Consider the following 24,275-nt stretch of genomic DNA (forward strand, 5'->3'; position numbering starts at 1 on the left):
ATAAAGAATCTCCAATCCAAAGTTAAATCTAGGATCGGCTTCCTATTTCGCAACAAAGCCTCCTTCACTCATGCTGCCAAACATGCCCTCGTAAAACTGACTATCCTACCGATCCTTGACTTCGGCGATGTCATTTATAAAATAGCCTCCAACACTCTACTCAGCAAATTGGATGTAGTCTATCACAGTGCCATCCGTTTTGTCTCCAAAGCCCCATACACTACCCACCACTGTGACCTGTACGCTCTTGTTGGCTGGTCCTCACTACATGTTCGTCGTCAAACCCACTGGCTCCAGGCCATCTATAAATCACTGCTAGGCAAATCCCCGCCTTATCTTAGCTCATTGGTCACCATAGCAGCACCCACCCGTAGTCTGCGCTCCAGCAGGTATATCTCACTGGTCATTCCCAAAGCCAACACCTCCTTTGGCCGCCATTCCTTCCAGTTCTCTGCTGCCAATGACTGGAACGAATTGCAAAAATCTCTGAAGCTGGAGACTCTTATCTCCCTCAATAACTTTAAGCATCAGTTGTCAGAGCACCTTACCGATCACTGCACCTGTACACAGCCCATCTGAAATTAGCCCACCCAACTACCTCATCCCTATATTGTTATTTAATTTGCTCTTTTGCACCCCATTATCTCTATTTGCACATAATCTCTTGCACATCTAGCATTCCAGTGTTAATACTATTGTAATTATTCTGCACTACAGCCTATTTATTGCCTTACCTCCATAACTTGCTACATTTGCACACACTGTATATATATTTTCTGTTGTATCTCTGACTTTATGTTTATTTTTTTTTTTTTTTTTTTTTACCCCATATGTAACTCTGTGTTGTTTTTTGTTGCACTACTTTGCTTTGTCTTGGCCAGGTCACAGTTGTAAATGAGAACCTGTTCTCAACTGGTTTACCTGGTTAAATAAAGGTGAAATAAAAAATAAAAAAAAATGGTCTCACAAGGGGTCTGAGGATCTCATCTCGGTACCTAATGGCAGTCAGGCTACCTCTGGCGAGCACATGGAGGGCTGTGCGGCCCCCCCAAAGAAATGCCACCCCACACCATGACTGACCCACCGCCAAACCGGTCATGCTGGAGGATGTTGCAGGCAGCAGAACGTTCTCCACGGCGTCTCCAGACTCTGTCACGTCTGTCACATGTGCTCAGTGTGAACCTGCTTTCATCTGTGAAGAGCACAGGGCGCCAGTGGCGAATTTGCCAATCTTGGTGTTCTCTGGCAAATGCCAAACGTCCTGCACGGTGTTGGGCTGTAAGCACAACCCCCACCTGTGGACGTCGGGCCCTCATACCACCCTCATGGAGTCTGTTTCTGACCGTTTGAGCAGACACATGCACATTTGTGGCCTGCTGGAGGTCATTTTGCAGGGCTCTGGCAGTGCTCCTCCTGCTCCTCCTTGCACAAAGGCGGAGGTAGCAGTCCTGCTGCTGGGTTGTTGCCCTCCTACGGCCTCCTCCACGTCTCCTGATGTACTGGTCTGTCTCCTGGTAGCGCCTCCATGCTCTGGACACTACGCTGACAGACACAGCAAACCTTCTTGCCACAGCTCGCATTGATGTGCCATCCTGGATGAGCTGCACTACCTGAGCCACTTGTGTGGGTTGTAGACTCCGTCTCATGCTATAACTAGAGTGAAAGCACCGCCAGCATTCAAAAGTGACCAAAACATCAGCCAGGAAGCATAGGAACTGAGAAGTGGTCTGTGGTCACCACCTGCAAACCAGTCCTTTATTGGGGGTGTCTTGCTAATTGCCAATAATTTCCACCTGTTGTCTATTCCATTTGCACAACAGCATGTGAAATTTATTGTCAATCAGTGTTGCTTCCTAAGTGGACAGTTTGATTTCACAGAAGTGTGATTGACTTGGAGTTGCATTGTGTTGTTTAAGTGTTCCCTTTATTTTTTTGAGCAGTGTATTTCAAGGCCTACCTTCAAACTCAGTGCCTCTTTGCTTGACATCATGGGAAAATCAAAAGAAATCAGGCAAAAAAAAAAATGTAGACCTCCACAAGTCTGGTTCATCCTTGGGAGCAATTTCCAAACGCCTAAAGGTACCACGTTCATCTGTACAAACAATAGTACACAAGTATAAACACCATGGGACCACGCAGCCGTCATACCGCTCAGGAAGGAGACGCGTTCTGTCTCCTAGAGATGAACGTACTTCGGTGCAAAAAGTGCAAATCAATCTCAGAACAACAGCAAAGGACCTTGTGAAGATGCTGGAGGAAACAGGTACAAAAGTATCTATATCCACAGTAAAACGAGTCCTATATTGACATAACCTGAAAGGCCGCTCAGCAAGGAAGAAGCCACTGCTCCAAAACCGCCACACTACCGTTTGCATCTGCACATGGGGACAAAGATCGTAATTTTTGGAGAAATGTCCTCTGGTCTGATGAAACAAAAATAGAACTGTTTGGCCATAATGACCATCGTTATGTTTGGAGGAAAAAGGGGGTAGCTTGCAAGCTGAAGAACACCATCCCAACCGTGAAGCACAGGGGTGGCAGCATCATACTGTGGGGGTGCTTTGCTGCAGGAGGGACTGGTGCACTTCACAAAATAGATGGCATCATGAGGAAGGAAAATTATGTGGATATCTTGAAGCAACATCTCAAGACATCAGTCAGGAAGTTAAAGCTTGGTCACAAATGGGTCTTCCAAATGGACAATGACCCCAAGCGTACTTCCAAAGTTGTGGCAAAATGGCTTAAGGACAACAAAGTCAAGGTATTGGAGTGGCCATCACAAAGCCCTGACCTCAAGCCTATAGAACATTTGTGGGCAGAACTGAAAAAGCGTGTGCGAGCAAGGAGGCCTACAAACCTGACTCAGTTACACCATCTCTGTCAGGAGGAATGGGCCAAAATTCACCCAACTTATTGTGGGAAGCTTGTGGAAGGCTACCCAAAACGTTTGACCCAAGTTAAACAGTTTAAATGCAATGCTACCAAATACTAATTGAGTGTATGTAAACTTCTGACCCACTGGGAATGTGATGAAATAAATTAAAGCTGAAATAAATCATTCTCTCTACTATTATTCTGACATTTCACATTCTTAAAATAAAGTGGTGATCCTAACTGACCTAAGACAGGGAATTTTTACTAGGATTAAATGTCAGGAATTGTGAAAAACTGAGTTTAAATGTATTTGGCTAAGGTGTATGTAAACTTCCGACTTCAACTGTACATGCACGGTCCAGTTCTGGTCAGTAGACCTAGAGTTGCAAAACTCCCTGTAATTTACCAAAGTTGGAATATTCTGAAATGTTGGTTATTAATAGGTAATTTTGGTAATCTATGGAAAAATATTAAACATGAACGGAATTCATGAAGTTGATGGGTTATATTTAGGATAATGTTTGACATTATATGAAAACTCCCTCAAATCCTTGAAAGTTTCCAGAATTCCGGTAGTTTACTGGTAAAAAAAAAAAAAATACTGGTAACATTCCATCCCTTTGCAACCCTAAGTAGACTGCTCTCACTCACCACGTGGTCCAGTTCATCAGCGGTCCTGCAGTTCCTCAGAGCCTGCTCCAGCTCAGCAGTCAGGACTCCCTCCTTCTTCAGAGTCTGACTGATAGTCTGCGCCTTCTTCGCCAGTGCACTAGAGAAATCACAGGATCACACAGATCAAACATGCATGGACACACACACACAAACACAGATGAAATACGCTGAACAATCTCCAACTATAATATTACCCAACTTGTCTAATTGACGCCATCTAATGGGGATGGTCTGTCATTGCACTGACTGCTTGTAAGTTATTTATGCAGACATACAAATATACAGTATGCAGGGTATTATCAGAGGTGGAAAAAGTACCCAATTGTCATACTTGAGTAAAAGTAAAGATAACTTAATAGAAAATGACTCAAGTAAAAGTCACCCAGTAAAATACTACTTGAGTAAAAGTCTAAAAGTATTTGGTATTAAATATACTTAAGTATCAAAAGTAAATGTAATTGCTAAAATATACTTAAGTTTCAAAAGTAAAAATTCCTTATATAAAGCAAAGCAGGCCGTACCATTTTCTTGTTTTATTTTATTTTACATATAGCCAGGGGCATGCTCAGACATCATTTACAAATGTGTTTAGTGAGTCCGCCAGATCAGAGGCAGTAGGGATGACCAGGGATGTTCTCCTGATAAGTGTGTGAATTAGACAATTGTCCTGTTCTGCTAAGCATTCAAAATGTAACGAGTACTTTTGGGTGTCAAGGAAAATGTATGGAGTAAAAGTAAAAGTAGTCCAACATTATAAATAGTAAAGTACATATACCCAAAGAAATTACTTAAGTAGTACTTTCAAGTATTTTTACACGACTGGGTATTATGAAATGTTTGTTTGATTATCTTATGCTACTTATGGTGAAGTCAAATACTATTTTCTATTCCAGTCTAATAAACTAGTATAGTTCCTCACTAGATCTCCTCCAGCACCAGCTGCAAGTCCCTCACGGCGTCTGCGTCCATGTGGTTGATCATCTCTTTCCTGTAGCGCACTATAAAGGGAATGGTGTTCTCCTCTCTGAAGAGCTGGGAAATGTTCAAACACACCCACTGCTCCACCCCTGTCCTCTCAGACAGCAACTGACAACACACAGAGGAGAATGCATCATCACAGTGGAATCAAAGTACCATGTGCATAATACTAGATTCATCTGGAAACATACATTGCTTGCAATGGTCAACTACTTTTCAGGGGATTTTAAGGTGCCATTCAGTCAGACCAGCTATTTACATATTTTGTGGTTTGGCACAACAGTATAGCAACTGTTTAGTTTATTTAGGTTAGTGCTGAAAAATATGGTTTGTTGTTGAATTACTCCAAGGACTTACTTGAATAAGGTCCCAGTTCATGTTCAGGTCTTCTCCAAAGCCTCTTCCTGAGGTGGGCAGTCTGGTGGGCCTGCCCTGAGGGGCACTGGTGGTCTTCTGTCTCTTCAGAGAAGGCTCATCGAACGTGAAGTCCTCCTCAGGCTCTTCCTTCTTCAACCCATAAAGCTGATGGCTGGAGGAGGGCCCCTCAGACCACCCGCCCCCTGCTCTGGACATGTTGTCGTTGCAGGATCCATCGGGCACAATGAAGGACAGCCTCTGAAAGACATCCAGGAAAGGAGTATATAAACACTGACCTGATATAAAAAGTGGTGAAGTCAGTCAGTGAGGTGTCTCTACCATTATGTACAGCCAAATGTGTTGTAATTTCATAGAAATCAAGTTGAGCAGTTTGTATTACACTGTACCACTCAACTCCATTAACGCAATGCAATTACAAAGCAAGTAATGTCTAACAAAATTAACACAATATCATTACTAGAGTAATAAAAGCTTACTAAACAGGTGCAGAGTTTTCAGGACTCTTACCTCCTCCTTGACCCTGGCTGACTGCTGGGACTCCGCTGCATCACAGATGGAGTTAGTCTGATTGGCTCCTCCAGCCTCTTCCTCTAATAGAGCCTGCTGCTTCTTACTGCCTTTTGCTGCTCTGGGAGCTTTAGGGGCTCTGGGAGCTTTAGGGGGTTTGGGTTCTTTAGGGGCTCTGGGAGCTCGGGGCTTCCTCTCCACTGGTTTGCGTGGGGCTTTGGGTTTGGACTCCTTGGGCTCTTTAGGTTCCTTAGGTTTAGCCTGCCTCTTCACCGCTGGCTTCTTCTCGCCTGGCTGAGCTTTCAGCTGCCTCTTGGGGGCCTTGGATTCTGGCTGCCATTCTTCAATCTCATCTTCACTCTCTGACTGTGTGTGTGGACTACTAAGGGAACAGAGGCTTGTGTTATTGAAAACTGATCAAAAGGGGAACTGTGAATATAGAAGCTTTAGAATACACACTCAACAACACAATTTTGATCAAATTAATTCCATACACGATTCCTAACTTAAGTTAAAACTCACAGTTCATCTGAATCTTCATCTGTTGTCTTTTCCGTGTAGACTTTAACTGTGCGAGTTCGCCGTTGCATCTAGTGAGAGATATACTCAACGTTTAATTTCTAACCATTACCAAATCTACTCTTACTGTCAAATCAAACTACGGTGTCAGTCTAAGCCTACACTATCAATAATGTTGTGTCATATATGAAGGCTAATACACATTTAACCAGATTTTCTAAATAGCCTTTACTCCTGCCCTTGGCCTACACTCCTACTAGAGGTAGACTAAATAATAATGTTGGTAAAAGGACTTACAAAAACAAAAGTTCTCAAATGAAACCAGCCTAAGTACCCACATAGTCTCCCCATCAGCCCTTACAGGACACTGGTAAAGGCAAGTAGAAATACCTTGACCCACTCAAAACCAAAGACACGCACACGTCCGCGTCTCATAGTACGTTTGAGCTCCGAGAAGAGGCAACAAACAAGAACAAATACACAGTAAGCGCTCGAAAATAAAATACATGTACAAACTGTAGGAAAATAATAAACTTGAGTTACACAGATAACTGGGGAACTTGGTAGCAATATGGGAAGCAATGATCAGCCTTTATACTATACAACATAACACCACATACTAGGCCTACTTATTTCCAGGAGAGCATCAGGGGTGTATTGATTACGGAAACCAATTACCGTTTAAGATCCGAACGAATCAAACAGAGCAAACAGACCGAAACGGGGCGGGACCTGCCTGATTTTGTCCAATGGAAACTCTCGTTTGCGTTTTAATTTTGGAGTGAAGGGTTTCTGTTGCAAAACGTTTTGCAACAGAATAGGCGTAATGATTACACCCCAGCTCGACGAGGTTAGTTCTAAGCTAACGTTAGTACCCCATTAGCTATACGGGATACTTGGGACGTCCATACCCCTATATGCACTAACCATAACCCTTCCCTAACCATTTTTAACTTCAATGAGGGGTAGGGACGTCCCAAGGATCCCCGATAGCACGAACGTTAAGCTGGAAATGGAAAGCTGCTCTGTGTTTCTCGTGGAAATGTGTCGTCACGTCTCTAGTGTAATAGCTATGATTATAACAGTAGTAGGTTGCTGAGGCCTGCAGTTGAATAACTAGTAGTTGAATACGTTGCTCTTCACTGCAAAATACCTCTGGCTCAACCCCTTCTACGGCCGGGTAGCTTCGTCCCGCAACTAGCCATTTAAATTACAATTTATATTAACTTAAGCTAACGGCCGGGTAGCATCATTCATTCAAATCTGGCGCGAGTGTCACCAGAGTGAATTGTCTCCCTGGACTTAGCTAGGCCTATAGCTACATTATGAAAACATTGGTTAGTTTTGCATTGACGATGAAAAGATGTTCAGCAGTTTGTTAAACAACAGTACAACTAGCTACTCACGTTGATAGGATTTTTCAATTGAAGGGGCTGTATTGCTTCGAAGCTATGTTGCAAAACATCTGGCACACATTGCTCTTGCTACTTCCGCCAACACGTGACGTGAATAGAGCTCATCCAATCATAGTTTAGGATAACTTTCCTTCCGTCAATCTATTTGTACAGATGGACACTAACTAATATCTCAACTCTTTACAATATCCTACTTATAAAACGCTGTATTATAGTAATTAACATTGTACTGAAATGAACTTCAATGTATTAGTACTCACAAGAAAAACACCCTATGATGAAAATGGTGTAGTCTAGTCTGAATCACATTTAAATGGCGAGAGTCACTTAAATTGTAATGCAACTGAGATTTTGGCAATAATATGCAATTACTCCAAAGAATATTACTTTGAGCTACACTAAAATGCAGAGTGCAAAATATCTAATGAGAAAAGGCAACATTTGTAGGGGCTGATTTAGGTGCATTTTGAAAAATCCTTCCTCTATTGACCCTATTGCCTATATTTGCAACAGGCTACATCTGGATTATGTGTTTGATTTATAGTTCTTCTATGGGAGAGTGGGTTAAATTGAGCCAAAGGGTTAGTTGAGACACCCATTTTTTTCTAGGAAATCATTCACAAAATTAATCATGTGATCAAATATTTAGGAAGAGGTCATAATTTAATGGTGTATGTGAAGGAAGAAACCACATGGAAAAAGTGGCATGCAAGTTAGGTCCAAAAAACGTATTTTCACAAAGTCAAATGAATTGATTGTGTTATAGGCTTCTTGATGTTTGTATCTAAACCAAAGTAGATTGTTTTTCTACATCAGTTGTGGTCTCTATAAGCTACAATATGAGGTCCTAAGCCTAGCATGAAAGTACATCCTTGTATGAATTAATCACTGACATTTTCTTATATATATATTTTTTTATGACATGAATGAATGACATTTCATTTTCTTGCCAAATCGCCAGTTGGCAACCCCTCCCTTATGGGATTAATTGACACATAAACAAACATTACAATAATTCACTGTGATAATTCAGTGATAATTCTTCCTGTGTTCTCTGCAATGTGTTTTTGCAATGTGTCATGCATATTAACTCATTTTTATTGTTTCAGAGCCGATATCATCATGCCCCGTCTATACAAACGTAAAACAAGCAGGGGTCTAGCCTTCATTTATGTTTTTGAGAGAGCAGCAAGGGAAGAAGTCCATTTGAGCAGCAGTGAGGGATGAAAAAATAAACTGAATGACAAAAATAGACTGAGGTACGTTGACAAAAAAGAAAACAAACAAACTGTGCTAAAGAGAGACTATGATAGAATAGCAGAGGCACACAAGGTCTTATCTGATGACATGGTGCCTGAGCTTGCTAAACATATCAGGAATCTTGTGGATCAGTTTCATGGGCTTAGTAGCTTCAAATACAGAGAGCTTGCCTACAAATTGGCATATCGAAACAACATCCCTGTCCCAGACAACTGATCAAGAAATTGAACAGAGAGATCTATATCCGAATGTTAAGCATACATTTAAGATATACAATATACTGTACCATACCCCATTCCATTAATTAAACTATGACCTACCAGCACCATCACACACTGTCACAGGACACAAGCACCCACTTACCCCAATTTACCTCATACTTTGGACAAGCTATGTTTTCAAAACTGTTATGTTTACATGAATTCTGATTATTTCCAGGGATACACAACATCCTGAAATATATGTACTGTAGATATCTTTGTTAGAAAGCAGTGTTGTAGTACGAGTACGGTCTCGAGACGACATTTTGAGTGAGTCGGTCTTGTCTTGGTGTCGGACACACTACCATTCAAAAGTTTGGGGTCACTTAGAAATGTCCTTGTTTTCCATGAAAACATACATGAAATGGGTTTGAATAGGAAATATAGCAAAATGAATAGGAAATGTAGTCATTGACAAGGTTAGAAATAATGATTTTTTATTGAAATAATAATTGTGTCCTTCAATCTTTGCTTTCATCAAAGAATCCTCAATTTGCAGCAATTACAGCTTGCAGTCCTTTGGCATTCTAGTTGTCAATTTGTTGAGGTAATCTGAAGAGATTTCACCCCATGCTTCCTGAAGCACCTCCCACAAATTAGATTGGCTTGATGGGCACTTCTTACGGTCAAGCTGCTCCCACAACAGCTCAATAGGGTTGAGATCCGGTGGCTGTGCTGGCCACTCCATTATAGACAGAATACCAGCTGACTGCTTCTTCCCTAAATAGTTCTTGCATAGTTTGGAGCTGTGCTTTGGGTCATTGTCCTGTTGTAGGAGGAAATTGGCTCCAATCAAGTGCCGTCCACAGGGTATGGCATGGCGTTGCAAAATGGAGTGATAGCCTTCCTTCTTCAAGATCCCTTTTACCCTGTACAAATCTCCCACTTTACCACCACCAAAGCACCCTAGACCATCATGTTGCCTCCACCATGCTTGACAGATGGCATCAAGCACTCCTCCAGCATCTTTTCATTTGGTCTGCTTCTCACAAATGTTCTTCTTTGTGATCCGAACACCTCAAACTTCGATTCATCTGTCCATAACACTTTTTTCCAAACTTCCTCTGTCCAGTGTCTGTGTTCTTTTGCCCATCTTAATTTTGTATTTTTATTGGCCAGTCTGAGATATGGCTTTTTCTTTGCAACACTGCCTAGAAGGTCAGCATCCCAGAGTCGCCTCTTCACTGTTGACGTTGAGACTGGTGTTTTGTGGTTACTATTTAATGAAGCTGCCAGTTGAGGACCTGTGAGGTGTCTGTTTCTCAAACTAGACACTAATGTATTTGTCCTCTTGCTCAGTTGTGCACCGGGGCCTCCCACACCTCCTTCTATTCTGGTTAGAGCCTGTTTGCGCTGTTCTGTGAAGGGAGTAGTACACAGCGTTGTACAAGATCTTCTGTTTCTTGACAATTTCTCACATGGAATAGCCTTCATTTCTCAGAACAATAATAGACTGACGAGTTTTAGAAGAAAGTTCTTTGTTTCTGGCCATTTTGATTCTGTAATCGAACCCACAATTGCTGATTCTCCAGATACTCAACTAGTCTCAAGAAGGCCAGTTTTATTGCTTATTTAATCAGCACAACAGTTTTCAGCTGTGCTAACATAATTGCAAAATAGTTTTCTAATCATCAATTAGCCTTTTAAAATGATAAACTTGGATTAGCAAACACAACGTGCCATTGGAACACAGGACTGACGGTTGCTGATAATGGGCCTCTGTTCGCCTATGTAGATATTCCATTAAAAATCAGCCGTTTCCAGCTACAATAGCCATTTAAAACATTAACAATGTCTACACTGTATTTCTGATCAATTTGATGTTATTTTAATGGACAAAAAAATTGCTTTTCTTTCAAAAACAAGGACATTTCTAAGTGAACCCAAACTTTTGAACGGTAGTGTACATTTTTACTATGTCTTGACTCGGTCTCGGACAGTGAGGTCCCGTCATTTCTCAACAGTGAGGACTCGTAATTTCTTTCCCAGACCAGCGGAGTAAAAACATAATTATCAGCTTCCATTCAGTCAGCGCATAAAACTGCTTCGCCAGGCCAAATATATACACTCCTTTCTTGAAACATTATCTTATCGCCTGTTGAAAACTGGGCTTCCTACTTTACTCATAACATTACTGTCCTTTACTTTCGTTGAAAAATATCCTAAAACGTTGTCAGAATTTCCTTGAATCGCTGGTAGGGAAGAGTAGGGGAAATTGTTGGAAAGTTGCATGCTCACTGTTAATAAGGGGAGACCGGGGGAAATTGTAACAGGGGAAAATTGTAACAGGGGAAAATTGTAACAGGGGGAAATTGTAACAGTCTGTATATCTATTATAGACATGTTTGCACAGTGGCGAACCTATTGGACCTTCAGTGTGTGGCAGGCTCGTGATGCTGAAAGGACAGAAACCATAATACCAGCTACTGCATGTAGCCCCGTGTAGCACAGTTGGTAGAGCATGGCGCTTGCAACGCCAGGGTTGTGGGTTCGATTCCCACAGGGGGCCAATATGAAGAAGAAAAAAAAAAATGTATGCACTCTGGAAAAGAGCATCTGCTAAATGACTAAAATGTAAATGTATACACCACACCAATGTTTCCTCGACTAACCGGTGCCCCCGCACATTGACTCTGTACCGGGACCCCCTGTATATAGCCTCCCTACTGTTATTTTATTTTACTGCTGCTCTTTAATTATTTTTTATTCTTTACTTATCTATTTTTTACTTAACACTTTTTTTTCTTAAAACTGCATTGTTGGTTAAGGGCTTGTAAGTAAGCATTTCACTGTTGTATTTGGCGCATGTGGCAAATAAAATTTTATTTTATTTTATTTGTCCCGGCATTGAGCAAATTTCAGGTCTGCCGAGCGCAAACTTGAACGTTGTGAACATTCTGTGCAACTTCCTGCAAGCATTTACAGTGAACACTGAGACTGTACCCATTTTAAGTTACAGTTTTAACAGTGGCCAAGTAGGCTACTGTGGCTATTTGATTATAATGTAGGCCTACCAGAGTGGCCTACCATCAAAAACAATGAAGAAAATGCATCCCATTACATTTGAACATGGAAATAGCTGTTCTATCATTCAGCCTACAGTAGCAGCCAATGTGTGGTGTTCAATGTAGGCCTACATTCCATTAGACTTTTGAAAAAAAACATGCAGGGCTTGACATCAACCTGTTTGTCCACTTGTCCTTCAGACAAGGAGGTGACTGAAAATGTTGTTGTGTTGTTTGATGCAAAAAAACACTTTACTAAATAAAATGCATTATTATTCCCATGCCATTTTTACAGAGAATCAGACAAATTATGCTACCCTCTACCTATTGGCTACTTAGTTTATTCAAGCCAGTCTCAAAATACAACACTGCCCCTTTAAGAAAAAAAAAAACCTCTTTATCTGACTTGCTTTTCAAAGATTTCTAGAAATATACATGTTCTGTGCTCTTGTAGGAAGCAATCACTCCCCTATTGCTGACTACATATTATCTATAACTGGGCTAATAACGCACTAACTAGCAAAGGACATGTAAAAAATTTCGCAACATGCAGCTCACGCTTTGATCTCAAAACAAGCGCATCTTCCCACGGGGGGCCAGTATAAAAAAATATGTATTCACTAACTGTAAGTCGCTCTGGATAAGAGCGTCTGCTAAATGACTAAAATGTAAATGTAAATGTACTCACGACTAGTTCAAATTTTTCTTCTTCTTCGATGGGGTTTAACGGCGGTTGGCATCCAATGTTAATGGTGCATTACCGCCACCAGCTGGACGGGGTCCCAGTTCAACGCAAATGCCACAGATCCATATATGGCAATGGTCTATTTGCATATAGGCCTACCGCAGCTCTGATTGGTTATGCCGCACGGGTCTGTGTAGAGTACGGGCTGAGTCGTGCATGTCAATGCAATAGAATCCTACTCTGATGCATTCTGCCTCAAAAAAATATATATTGCATAGCTCGTTTTGTTTCAATATGCTGCATTGAAAGTGGCTAATATTGCGTTGATTTGATCACAATTTCACAGTAAAGGGAAACCGTGATAGTGTTAACAGGGAAAACTCTAGAACAGTTCACCAACCTTTTCTGAGTCAAGATCACTTCCTGTGTCAAAATGTAAGCATAGATCTACTGCTCAGATTATTTTTTTAACATGACTTAAAAAACACAAGCCTATGCAACATTAACCAATGAAAAACAGCACTGTAGCAGTGAGGTTTGTGCAGTAAGCTATAGGCCCAATACATTATCACTGCATATTGGCTTTGCTTGAATTGCCCTGCCAATGCATTGTTGTTCGGGACATTTTTAAAAATTATATTTCAAAATTTGAAGTAGGCTAAATGATCACACTTGTAATAGATCCGTTGTTGTATTACTTGTGAGGCACAGCTGAGTGAGCATATATTTAAATAGTTGTCATTTTATTTGTATTTTACTGGGCTGATGGTGCCTGCATTTGATGGTTAGTCTCAGCGGAGGGAGAGAGCAGCAGACTGAGGGTCCGCCTCTCAACATCCCTCGGCTCTCACGTTCCCGAACTGACACTGACCAAAAAGCGACACTGTCTTCCAGCTGATGGCGAACTCCGGGTCGCACAGCATTATTTTAGCTGCCTCCTGCACAAATTCATGTTGTTACTCCTATGAACAGAGAAAGTGAAATATTCCTCGATCTTAAAAAAGACCCAAGCCACTAATAATAACAACAACGCAAGCCTATTGATACACTTTTCTATTCATTCATTACTGCTGCAATGCTTGTTGTAGCGCTGTGGAAATTGGAAGAACTCACATTTTATGTAAGTACTTGTGTTGAATACAAAGTGTTGACAGTGCTGAGTAAGAATTTAAACATGAACTCACTCATACAAACTGCAGCTCTTTGCTGTTTAAGTTGACAGTCTCTCTCTAGTCATGGTTTTGAATTATCCCAGTATTAATTTTGCTATAGCTTTCTTTTATGCCTGCTACATTACCGCAGACGCCGTAATCTGAGCCATCCGATTGCCCAGCGGTAAAATTATAGTGCACTTGGTTTGCTCTCCGGGCCCCCCGGGAAGGCAGAGTTTGTACCTTCAGACACATAAAATGGTTCAAAATGGCAACAGTTCGCCTAACCGGCACGCAGGGCAGCTGAATCGGGTGCACATAGCGCCAACAGCCTGAGATGAATTTTAAAAAATAGGAACAAAAGGCTTTATCGTTGTTGTTTTTTACAGAAATGTTTGGCGATCAACTAGGAATGCCTTCGCAATCGACCGGTTGGTTGGTGACCTCTGCTCTAGAAAGTTGAGTGAAGTTCAATCTCGTGCTTCTCTCGGTGGGCTGATATTTCTTCTGTGTTACAGTCCTGGGGGAGCTGCGCGGTAGTCTCTGGCTACTGCGCGCCGGCGCACACAGTTCAGAGAGAACATTGCACCAGACCATATACCCACTTCTTTTTCAGTGAGCATTGTGTATACTGGCGTCTTAATCCCCACTGATGTGTATCAAAGTAGTGTAGTGGAGGTATACGACTAATCAATTATGTAGTACAATATAGAAATCATGCACAAAGTAGCCTACACAATCGCAAAGCACGTGAAATATATTCACATGAGCACGGCACACATAGCCTAGTTTCAACGGAATCTCATCTGCAGGCAGCAAGAGCATGCAGCTCTCATGGTTGTGTAGACCCCTTGACTTTTTCCACATTTTGTTAGGTTACAGCCTTATTCTAAAATTGATTAAATTGTTTTTTCCCCTCATCAATATACACACATTACCCCATAATGACAAAGCAAAAACAGGTTTTTAGAAATGTTTGCTAATTTATAAAAAATAAAAAACGGAAATATTACATTTACATAAGTATTCAGACCCTTTACTCAGTACTTTGTTGAAGCACCTTTGGCAGCGATTACAGCCTCAAGTCTTATTGGGTATGACACTACAAGCTTGGCACACCTGTATTTGGGGAGTTTCTCCAATTCTTACATTTTACATTTACATTTTAGTCATTTAGCAGACGCTCTTATCCAGAGCGACTTACAGTTAGTTTCTTCTCTGCAGATCCTCTCAAGCTCTGTCAGGTTGGATGGGGAGCGTCGCTGCACAGCTATTTTCAGGTCTCTCCAGAGACGTTAGATCGGGTTCAAATCCGGGCTCTGGCTGGGCCACCCAAGGACACTCAGAGACTTGTCCCGAAGCCACTCCTGTGTTGTCTTGGCTGTGTGCTTAGGGTCGTTGTCCTGTTGGAAGGTGAACTTTTGCCCCAGTTTGAGGTCCTGAGCGCTCTGGAGCAGGTTTTCATCAAGGATCTCTCTGTACTTTGCTCCGTTCATCTTTGCCTCAATCCTGACTAGTCTCCCAGTCCCTGGGATTGTGCCAGGTTTCCTCCAGACGTGACGCTTGGCATTCAGGCCAAATAATTCAATCTTGGTTTCATCAGACCAGAGAATCTTGTTTCTCATGGTCTGAGAGTCTATAGGTGCTTTTTGGCAAACTCCAAGCGGGCTGTCATGTGCCTTTTACTGAGGAGTGGCTTCCGTCTGGCCACTCTACCATAAAGGCCTGATTGGTGGAGTGCTGCAGAGATGGTTGTCCTTCTGGAAGGTTCTCCCATCTCCACAGAGGAATTCTAGAGCTCTGTCAGAGTGACCATTGGGTTCTTGGTCACCTCCCGACCAAGGCCCTTCTCCCCCGATTGCTCAGTTTGGTCAGGCGGCCAGCTCTAGGAAGAGTCTTGGTGGTTCCAAACTTCTTCCATTTAAGAATGATGGAGGGCACTGTGTTCTTGGGGACCTTCAATGCTGCAGAAATGTTTTGGTACCCTTCCCTAGATATGTGCCTACGACACAATCCTGTCTCGGAGCTCTATGGACAATTTCTCCAACCTCATGGCTTGGTTTTTGCTCTGACATGCACTGTCAACTGAGGGACTTTATATAGACAGGTGTGTGCCTTTCCAAACCATGTCCAATCAATTACATTTACCACAGGTGGACTCCAATGAAGTTGTAGAAACATCTCAAGGATGGTAAATGGAAACAGGATGCACCTGAGCTCAATTTCAAGTCTCATAGCAAAGGGTCCGAATACTTATGTAAATAAGGTATTTCTGTTTTTAATTTTTATACATTTGCAAACATTTCTAAAAACCTGTTTTCGAGTTGTCATTATGAGGTATTGTGTGTAGATTGCTGTGGACATTTTTTTATTTAATCAATTTTAGAATAAGGCTGTAACGTAACAAAATGTGGAAAAAGTCAAGGGGTCTGAATACTTTCCGAAGGCACTGTATATATATAATTTTTTATAAATCCTTAGACCTTCTCTGAAGGTGTAGAAGGCCCTCGTTGTTCCCCACTGTATTTGGGTTATTCATAATTTGTAGAGTGGCTCTATTTGCCCTCAGCATGCATTTTTTCACCATTCTGAATGTTTAAAGAGTCGATATGTTCTTCTGAAATATGAACACAGAAATACTGGACATTTTGAACTCTTATTATTGTGGCGATTTGACAAAATTACAATCATGGTCTTGAATTGGACTCGCATTTTTCTGGTCTCGGTCTTCACTCGGTCTCAGACCCCCCGTCCCCCTCCCGGTCTCGACTCGGTCTCGCCCCCCCTCCGGTCTTGGTCTTGACTCGATTTGCTCTGGTCTTGGTCTTGAATCGGTCTCGCTTTAGGTAGTCTCGAACACAACACTGTTAGAAATAATATTATATTTCCCTTGATGTAGTGATGCTGAATAAAATACCTCAACTTACCCCACTCTCCCCTACTATGTACCTGTTTCAATTAAAGTAAAATACTAGACTATAGGATTAATAGTATCAACATAGGAATACTTTATATAACAGTTTTCTAAAGACATATTATCACATATAGTGTGTGTGTGTGTGTATGGGGGGGCTGCACCCAAATTGGCCATTTTAATTTATAGGATTCATATAATATTCAATAAATATAGTGCCCAACATCCGATTTGGACCAAACTTTTTTTCTACCAGTAGCTAGGTTTCCATCCAATTGGTTTCCATCCGATTTTCATGCAAATATTCTAAAATCTGCATAAAAACAATATGCACATTTTCCCACCAGAGATGTGTTTCCATCAAATTGACTTATTGTGGATAAAAGGCTGTGCGTGATGACATAGTTCACATAAAAATAACTTTTGTTCCCACTCAGGAGGCTGAAAAGTTTGGGCATTGACCCACAGATCCTCAAAAAGTTATACAGCTGCACCATTGAGAGCATCTTGACTGGCTGCATCACTGCTTGGTATGGCAACTGCTTTGTATTCGACCATAAGGTGCTACAGAGGGTAGTGTGTATGGCACAGTACATCACTTGGGCTGAGCTCCTTGCCATCCAGGACCACTATACCAGGCGGTGTCACAGGAAGGCCCTAAAAATGGTCAAAGACTCCAGCCACCCAAGTCATAGACTGTTCTCTCTGCTACCGCATGGCAAGCGGTACCGGAGCGCCAAGTCTGGGACCAAAAGGCTCCCGATTCGCATTGACCCCCTTTTTATTTGCAATGACTCTCTTGCACCAGCTCTATGCACACTCACTGGACTATACCCACACACTCACACATACTACACTGACACTCCAACACACACATACACACACACACACACACACACACAAACACACTTACTTCGATATGATGGTTATTATATCAATGTTTGCGCATAAAAGCATTTCCACTGCCATTTCTCGAATAATGCATTTTACAGACACAAAAAACACCCACCTAGCGTATTTTCTTTTGACGACTTTTGGAAAGTTGACCGAAAACATTAGCTGTTTCCATCACGCCTGTTGTGACATTTTTTTATCCGACATGTACTTTACTTGCATAAAAAGGTTGGATGGAAACCTGTATAGAGAAAAAAATCTATCAAAAGCCACCCACAGACTCCCAACACCCAACACCCAACGCCTCTCCCACCCCAACAACCAGTATACATGATCAGTTATATCACTCCAATATATTGGTATCACTCTGCGGCGGAGGGATACATCCGAGGTAAGGATTTACAGATTTACTCCCGTGTACACCTGTGTCACGGCTGGGGTCTGCACCTATATATAGACCCCATGGCCGCGACACACATTCTCTTTCATTTTCTAGGTGGACGTCCGTATGGTTTGAGGTACAAACTTTCTGAAATTAGCTTGGTAAGTCACTATTAAGTGTCATATCTTGCATGGAAGTATACTCACTAGCTGTTTGCAGCCTGGAGCAGCTGGCCACATGGACAGCCCCTCCTCTTGAGTGCTCCACTCGCTGCAAGCGGTTGATCTGTATTTTCCGCCCTTGGTTTGTCGTACTTGTGTTTCGTTAGCAGAGTTACTGGGTAATTTATTCCTCACCGGGTGCCTATTCCTACAAGCGGGTCACGACATAAGTTCTCCCAAGGCGTTGGACCCCTACTCCGTGGCCTTGTTGGCTGAGCTTATGGCTTCCCTTTGTGACAGGTGTGATGGTGGCATCCCTCCTGGGGATCCGCATACCTCGTGTATGCACTGCCTGGGTTTGAACTACGCGGAGAGGACGGTGGAGTGCCCTACTGGATGCCTGTTTTGTGTGGTGTTCTCAGAACGCCTGCGCCTGGCGAGGCCATGCGCGAGTGGGTTGGCCAGGCTCGGGCTCAGGCTGGGGGCGAGCTCCCTCCCTCAGGAGTGGTGCACCTTCTCCTATTACATTTACATTTTACATTTCCTATCCCTGTTGTCTGGGACACCTTGGCAACTGCCCCTGAGACCCGACCTGCTGTCTCAGGCCAGGGGAACTCTGTGGCATCCGAGACCGCACCGCCTCAGTCTGTGGGCTTGGCCGCTGAACGGCACCAATGGTTCATGTTAGGACCACAGGAGGGCATAATGAACACCATGCAGAGCGCAAGGGCACCGGCTACAACCGCGACATACCAGTTGCGCTGGCGGTTGTTCTGCTCTTGGTGCACTGGTATTGAGGTTGTGCCCGAGTCATGCAGGGTGCAGTATGTCCTCCAATACCTGCAATCTCGCTTGGATGAGGGCTTGGCAGCCTCTACACTGAGAGGGTATTTGACCGCTAACTCTGCCTGCCATGTGGGGTGGATGGATAGGCCAGTGGGGTGCCATCCCTTGGTCTTCAGGTTTATGAAGGGTGTTCGTCGCCTGCGTCCAGCTAGGACCTGCTCAATGGCGAGCTGGGATCTGGATGTGGTCTTGGCAGCTTTGGCAAAGCCGCTTTTCGAACCATTGGTGTCTGCCTCCCTGAAACACCTCTCTATGAAGGTGGTTTTCTTGGTAGCGATTACTTCCATTACTCCATGCTTTTTTCGGTAAGTTCTGAGTGCTGCCGGATGGACCCCGGTGGGAGGAGTATATCTCTCCGCCCAACCCTTCATTCCTTCTGTCAGTCAGGCATGTGAACATCCCTTTTATCCTGTCTGCTTACGACCACCCGGCAGTGGCGGGGGAGTCTGGGCCTCCCTCCGGCATGCTGTGCCCTGTGTGGGCACTGGCTGCCTATGTGGAGCGGACACGGTCAGTGAGAACAACAGACCAGCTCTTTGTCTGCTATGGTGAGAGAGTCCTGGGGGTTGGGCTATCAAAGCAGAGGCTCTCTCACTGGATCGTGGACACGATTACGACAGCATAGCGCCTGGCTGGCAGGCCAGTGCTGGGATCTGTGGTGGCACATTCAACAAGAGGTGTGGCTGCATCCTGGGCTCTACTGACAGGAGTGCCCCTCGCTGATATCTGTGCTGCGGCCAGCTGGGCTTCCTCTTGCACCTTTGCTAGGTACTATCGGGTAAATGTGGCACCTCCCTCTGCGGTTGGTTTAGCGGTCCTGGGCGTCGACTCCTCTTCCGGGGACTGTGCCGGGACCCCCCTTACACATTGACGGCCCCTGTGTCTCGGTTCCACGCTGGGACTTCACCGCTGGCTGGCCAGGTCCCTCTAGCACCGACTAAATCAGGTACGGGTATACCAATATATTGGAGTGATCCAATATAGTGAAACATAACGAAGGTTACGTATGTAACCACGGTTATGTGAGCTATATGGATCACTCCAATCCTCTACAGTGTACACAGGAGTAAATCTGTAAATCCTCACCTCGGATGTATCCCTCCGCCGCGGAGTGATACCAATATATTGGTGATCCATATAGCTCACATAACCGTGGTTACATACGTAACCTTCGTTATCTGTGTCTGACAAGTAGTATTTCATGAATTGAAATAAAAGATCCCAGAAATGTTCCATATGCACAAAAAGCTTATGTTAACATCCCTGTTAGTGAGCATTTCTCCTTTGCCAAGATAATCCATCCACCTGAAAGGTGTGGCAAATCAAGAAGCCGATGAAACAGCATGATCATTACACAGTTGTACCTGTGGGGACAATAAAAGGCCACTAAAATGTGCAGTTTTGTTACACAACACAATACCACAGATGTCTCAAGTTTTGAGGGAGCGTGCAATTGGCATGCTGACTGCAGGAATGTGTTCATCACGGATGAATCCCGGTTTTAACTGTACCGGGCAGATGGCAGACAGCATGGATGGCGTCGTGTGGGCGAGCGGTTTGCTGACATCAACATTGTGAACATAGTGCCCCATGGTGGCGATGGGGTTATGGTATGGGCAGGCATAAGCTATGGACAACAAACACAATTGCATTTTATCGATGGCAATTTCTATGCACAGAGATATCGTGACGAGATCCTGAGGCCATTGTCGTGCCATTCATCCTCCGCCATCAACTCATGTTTCAGCATGATAATGCACGGCCCCATGTCGCAAGGGTCCGTACACAATTTCTGGAAGCTGAAAATGTCCTAGTTCTTCCATGGCCTGCATACTCACCAGACATGTGACCCATTGAGCATGTTTGGGATGCTCTGGATCGACGTGTACGACAGCGTATTCCAGATCCCGCCAATATCCAGCAATTTCGCACAGCCATTGAAGAGGAGTGGGACAACATTCCACAGGCCACAATCAACAGCCTGATCAACTCTATGCGAAGGAGATGTGTTGCGCTGCATGAGGCAAATGGTTTTCTGATCCACGCCCATACCTTTTTTTTTAAGGTATCTGTGACCAACCGATGCATATCTGTATTCCCAGTCATGTGAAATGCATAGATTAGGGCTTGCTGTCCATAGACTGCTAACAGCATAAGGAAACCAATATGTAATTTTGTAATTTGGGTTAACTATCCCTTTAACATGTAGGGGGGGGTTCACATTTTTCCCGCATAATAGCAGGAACAACACTATCTAGTGGTCAGAACCTGGTTATATCAGGATGTATGATGGGACATAAGCGTAACAACTTCAATGACTTATTTATCTGAACAGGGGAAAATAACCATCACCAAATTCGCTTGGAATACATTACATAGTATGAAGGAAAAATACTCCAAGCCACAGCTCCATGCTACTTGTCAGCCATAGAGAACTAATACTGTATACTGGCTATTGGTGTGGGGGGTCCGTGGGTGGCTTTTGACAGTTTTTTGCAATTTCTCATGTTTTACTCATTGGTAGAAAAACATTTGGTCCAAATCGGATGTCGGGTACTATATTTATTGAATATGATATGAATCCTATAAATTAAAATAGCCAATTGGGGTGCAATCAAGTAACCTAATTTATCAGATATCAAATTATAAATCAACAAAATAATGCTGCAGGAATGCTAATTGTATCTGTTTCTAACAACATAAACTTTTTCAGAACAATCTCAGATGGTGGTTATAGATATCCTCTTTCTTGTGCTTTTTGAGGTGGAGCAACCCCATGGAAATTATGCATCACAATATTTCTATGGTGAAGGGTCTTTTAAGGTGTAGGGCAGGCCAGTATCTTTTGCAACCAAATTATTTTACTGTGCCCGGTCGCACACAGACTTTTATGGTGCCACCTGTGGATTCAAAATAAGTAGCCTGACTTGGGAAGTTGACAATGGATTATTAATAGACATAAATACATTATATTTATATGGTTACAGTCATCAAAGATTGAATTCCATTGAATCAAATTAATCAGATCCAATGATTTACTGCCAGTAGGGCATGGTGCCACTAGTAGCTGTTTATTACTATAGCTGTCTATTAGGCTACTATAGCTACAAATATATAGTAATAGACAGCTAGTAAATAAAGAGCTACTAGCAACTACTTATAGGCTCGGGCAATCAATAGATGTGATTGAATTTTATTCAATACAATTTAATCTTCAACATTGACAACTGCAATGGCTTGCGAAACTATTCACCCCCCTTGACATTTTTCCTCTTTTGTTGCCTTACAACCTGGAATTAAAATGGATTTACACAACATGCCTACGACTTTGAAGATGCAAAATATATTTTTTTGTGAATCAAACAAGAAATAAGACAAAAAAATAAATAATTTAGCGTGCATAACTATTCACCCCCCCCCCCCCCCCCACTAAGTTGACTGTGCCTTTTAAACAGCTTGGAAAATTCCAGAAAATGATGTCATGGCTTTAGAAGCTTATGACAGGCTAATTGACATTATTTTAGTCAATTGGAGGTGTACCTGTGGATGTATTTCAAGGCCTATCTTCAAACTCAGTGCCTCTTTGCTTGACATCATGGGAAAATCCAAAGAAATCAGCCAAGACCTCAGAAAAAAATTGTAGACCTCCACAAGTCTGGTTCATCCTTGGGAGCAATTTCCAAATGCCTGAAGGTACCACGTTCATCTGTACAAACAATAGTATGCAAGTATAAACACCATGGGACCACGCAGCCGTCATACCGCTCAGGAAGGAGACGCGTTCTGTCTCCTAGAGATGAACGTACTTTGGTGCGAAAAGTGCAAATCAATCCCAGAACAACAGCAAAAGGACCTTGTGAAGATGCTGGAGGAAACAGGTACAAAAGTATCTATATCCACAGTAAAACGAGTCCTATTTTGACATAACCTGAAAGGCTGCTCAGCAAGGAAGAAGCCACTGCTCCAAAACCGCCATTAAAAAGACAGACTACGGTTTGCAACTGCACATGGGGACAAAGATCGTACTTTTGGAGAAATGTCCTCTGGTCTGATGAAACAAAAATAGAACTGTTTGGCCATAATGACCATCGTTATGTTTGGAGGAAAAAGGGGCACGCTTGCAAGCCGAAGAACACCATCCCAACCGTGAAGGACAGGGGGTGGCAGCATCATACTGTGGGGGTGGTTTGCTGCAGGAGGGACTGGTGCACTTCACAAAGTAGATGGTATCATGAGGAAGGAAATTTATGTGGAAATATTGAAGCAACATCTCAAGACATCAGTCAGGAAGTTAAAGCTTGGTCGCAAATGGGTCTTCCAAATGGACAATGACCCCAAGCATACTTCCAAAGTTGTGGCAAAATGGCTTAAGGACAACAAAGTCAAGGTATTGGAGTGGCCATCACAAAGCCCTGACCTCAATCCTATAGAAAATGTGTGGGCAGAACTGAAAAAGTGTGTGCGAGCAAGGAGGCCTACAAACCTGACTCAGTTACACCAGCTCTGTCAGGAGGAATGGGCCAAAATTCACCCAACTTATTGTGGGAAGCTTGTGAAAGGCTACTCGAAACTTTTGACCCAAGTTAAACAATTTAATGGCAATGCTACCAAATACTAATTGAGTGTATGTAAACTTCTGACCCACTGGGAATGTGATGAAAGAAATAAAAGCTGAAATAAATCATTCTCTCTACTATTATTCTGACATTTCACATTCTTAAAATAAAGTGGTGATCCTAACTGACCTAAGATAGGGAATTTTTACTAGGATTAAATGTCAGGAATTGTGAAAATTTTTCCATGTATTTGGCTAAGGTGTATGTAAACTTAAACTGTATTTTGTGTATGTCCATTACATGAAATCCAAATCCAAATCCATTTAAATTACAGGTTGTAATGCAACAAAATAGGAAAAATGCCAAGGGGGATGAATACTTTTTCAAGGCACTGTATATAATCTTAAACTCAATATACCCCCTGCAAAGTGCAAATTCATGCTGCTAATAAGCTATTCTCAACTTGCCTTGTTATTTTTGTTATTGCCAATTGCTCACCCAAAATAACACAATATGAGTGAAAATTGAATTTGGGGCCATGTAAAGAATGCCTAACAATATGTGTGGTAAACGTGTATGTTACAATCGCCACGGCTTAGGCTACTCATTTTGAATCCACAGGTAGCCAGCCACCTTGTGTGATCATAAACGTCTGTGTGACCATAAACGTCTGTGTGCAACTAAGCACAGTAAAACTATTTGGTTTCAAAAGTTACTGGCCTGCCCTACATCATAGAAGGCCCTATACAATATTGTATGTTCAGTCAATTAGCATTTTGGGTAATATAGTCATTCCACAGTTTCCAAATTGGCCTACA

The 24,275-nt window shown here is 42.6% G+C and overlaps 1 protein-coding gene across 2 annotated transcripts in view; it reads right to left on the reverse strand.

Annotated features, from left to right (window-relative positions):
• Positions 1-7,446, reverse strand: part of srbd1 (S1 RNA binding domain 1) — a 104,804-nt gene extending 97,358 nt beyond the window's left edge. The window contains exons 1-6 of one of the 2 annotated variants that reach the window (XM_084142198.1): positions 7,335-7,446; positions 5,932-5,999; positions 5,410-5,791; positions 4,882-5,139; positions 4,466-4,632; positions 3,526-3,643 (exon numbers count right to left, since the gene is read on the reverse strand). In XM_084142198.1, the coding sequence (XP_083998324.1) occupies positions 3,526-3,643; positions 4,466-4,632; positions 4,882-5,139; positions 5,410-5,791; positions 5,932-5,999 (993 nt within the window). In that variant the 5' untranslated portion in view covers positions 7,335-7,446. The remainder of the gene's footprint in view (positions 1-3,525; positions 3,644-4,465; positions 4,633-4,881; positions 5,140-5,409; positions 5,792-5,931; positions 6,000-7,334) is intronic. The other variant, XM_084142199.1, reaches the window with a different exon arrangement.
• Positions 7,447-24,275: the final 16,829 nt, after the last annotated feature.

Source organism: Coregonus lavaretus, assembly GCF_964263955.1.
Source record: "Coregonus lavaretus genome assembly, chromosome: 25".
Taxonomy (NCBI): domain Eukaryota; kingdom Metazoa; phylum Chordata; class Actinopteri; order Salmoniformes; family Salmonidae; genus Coregonus; species Coregonus lavaretus.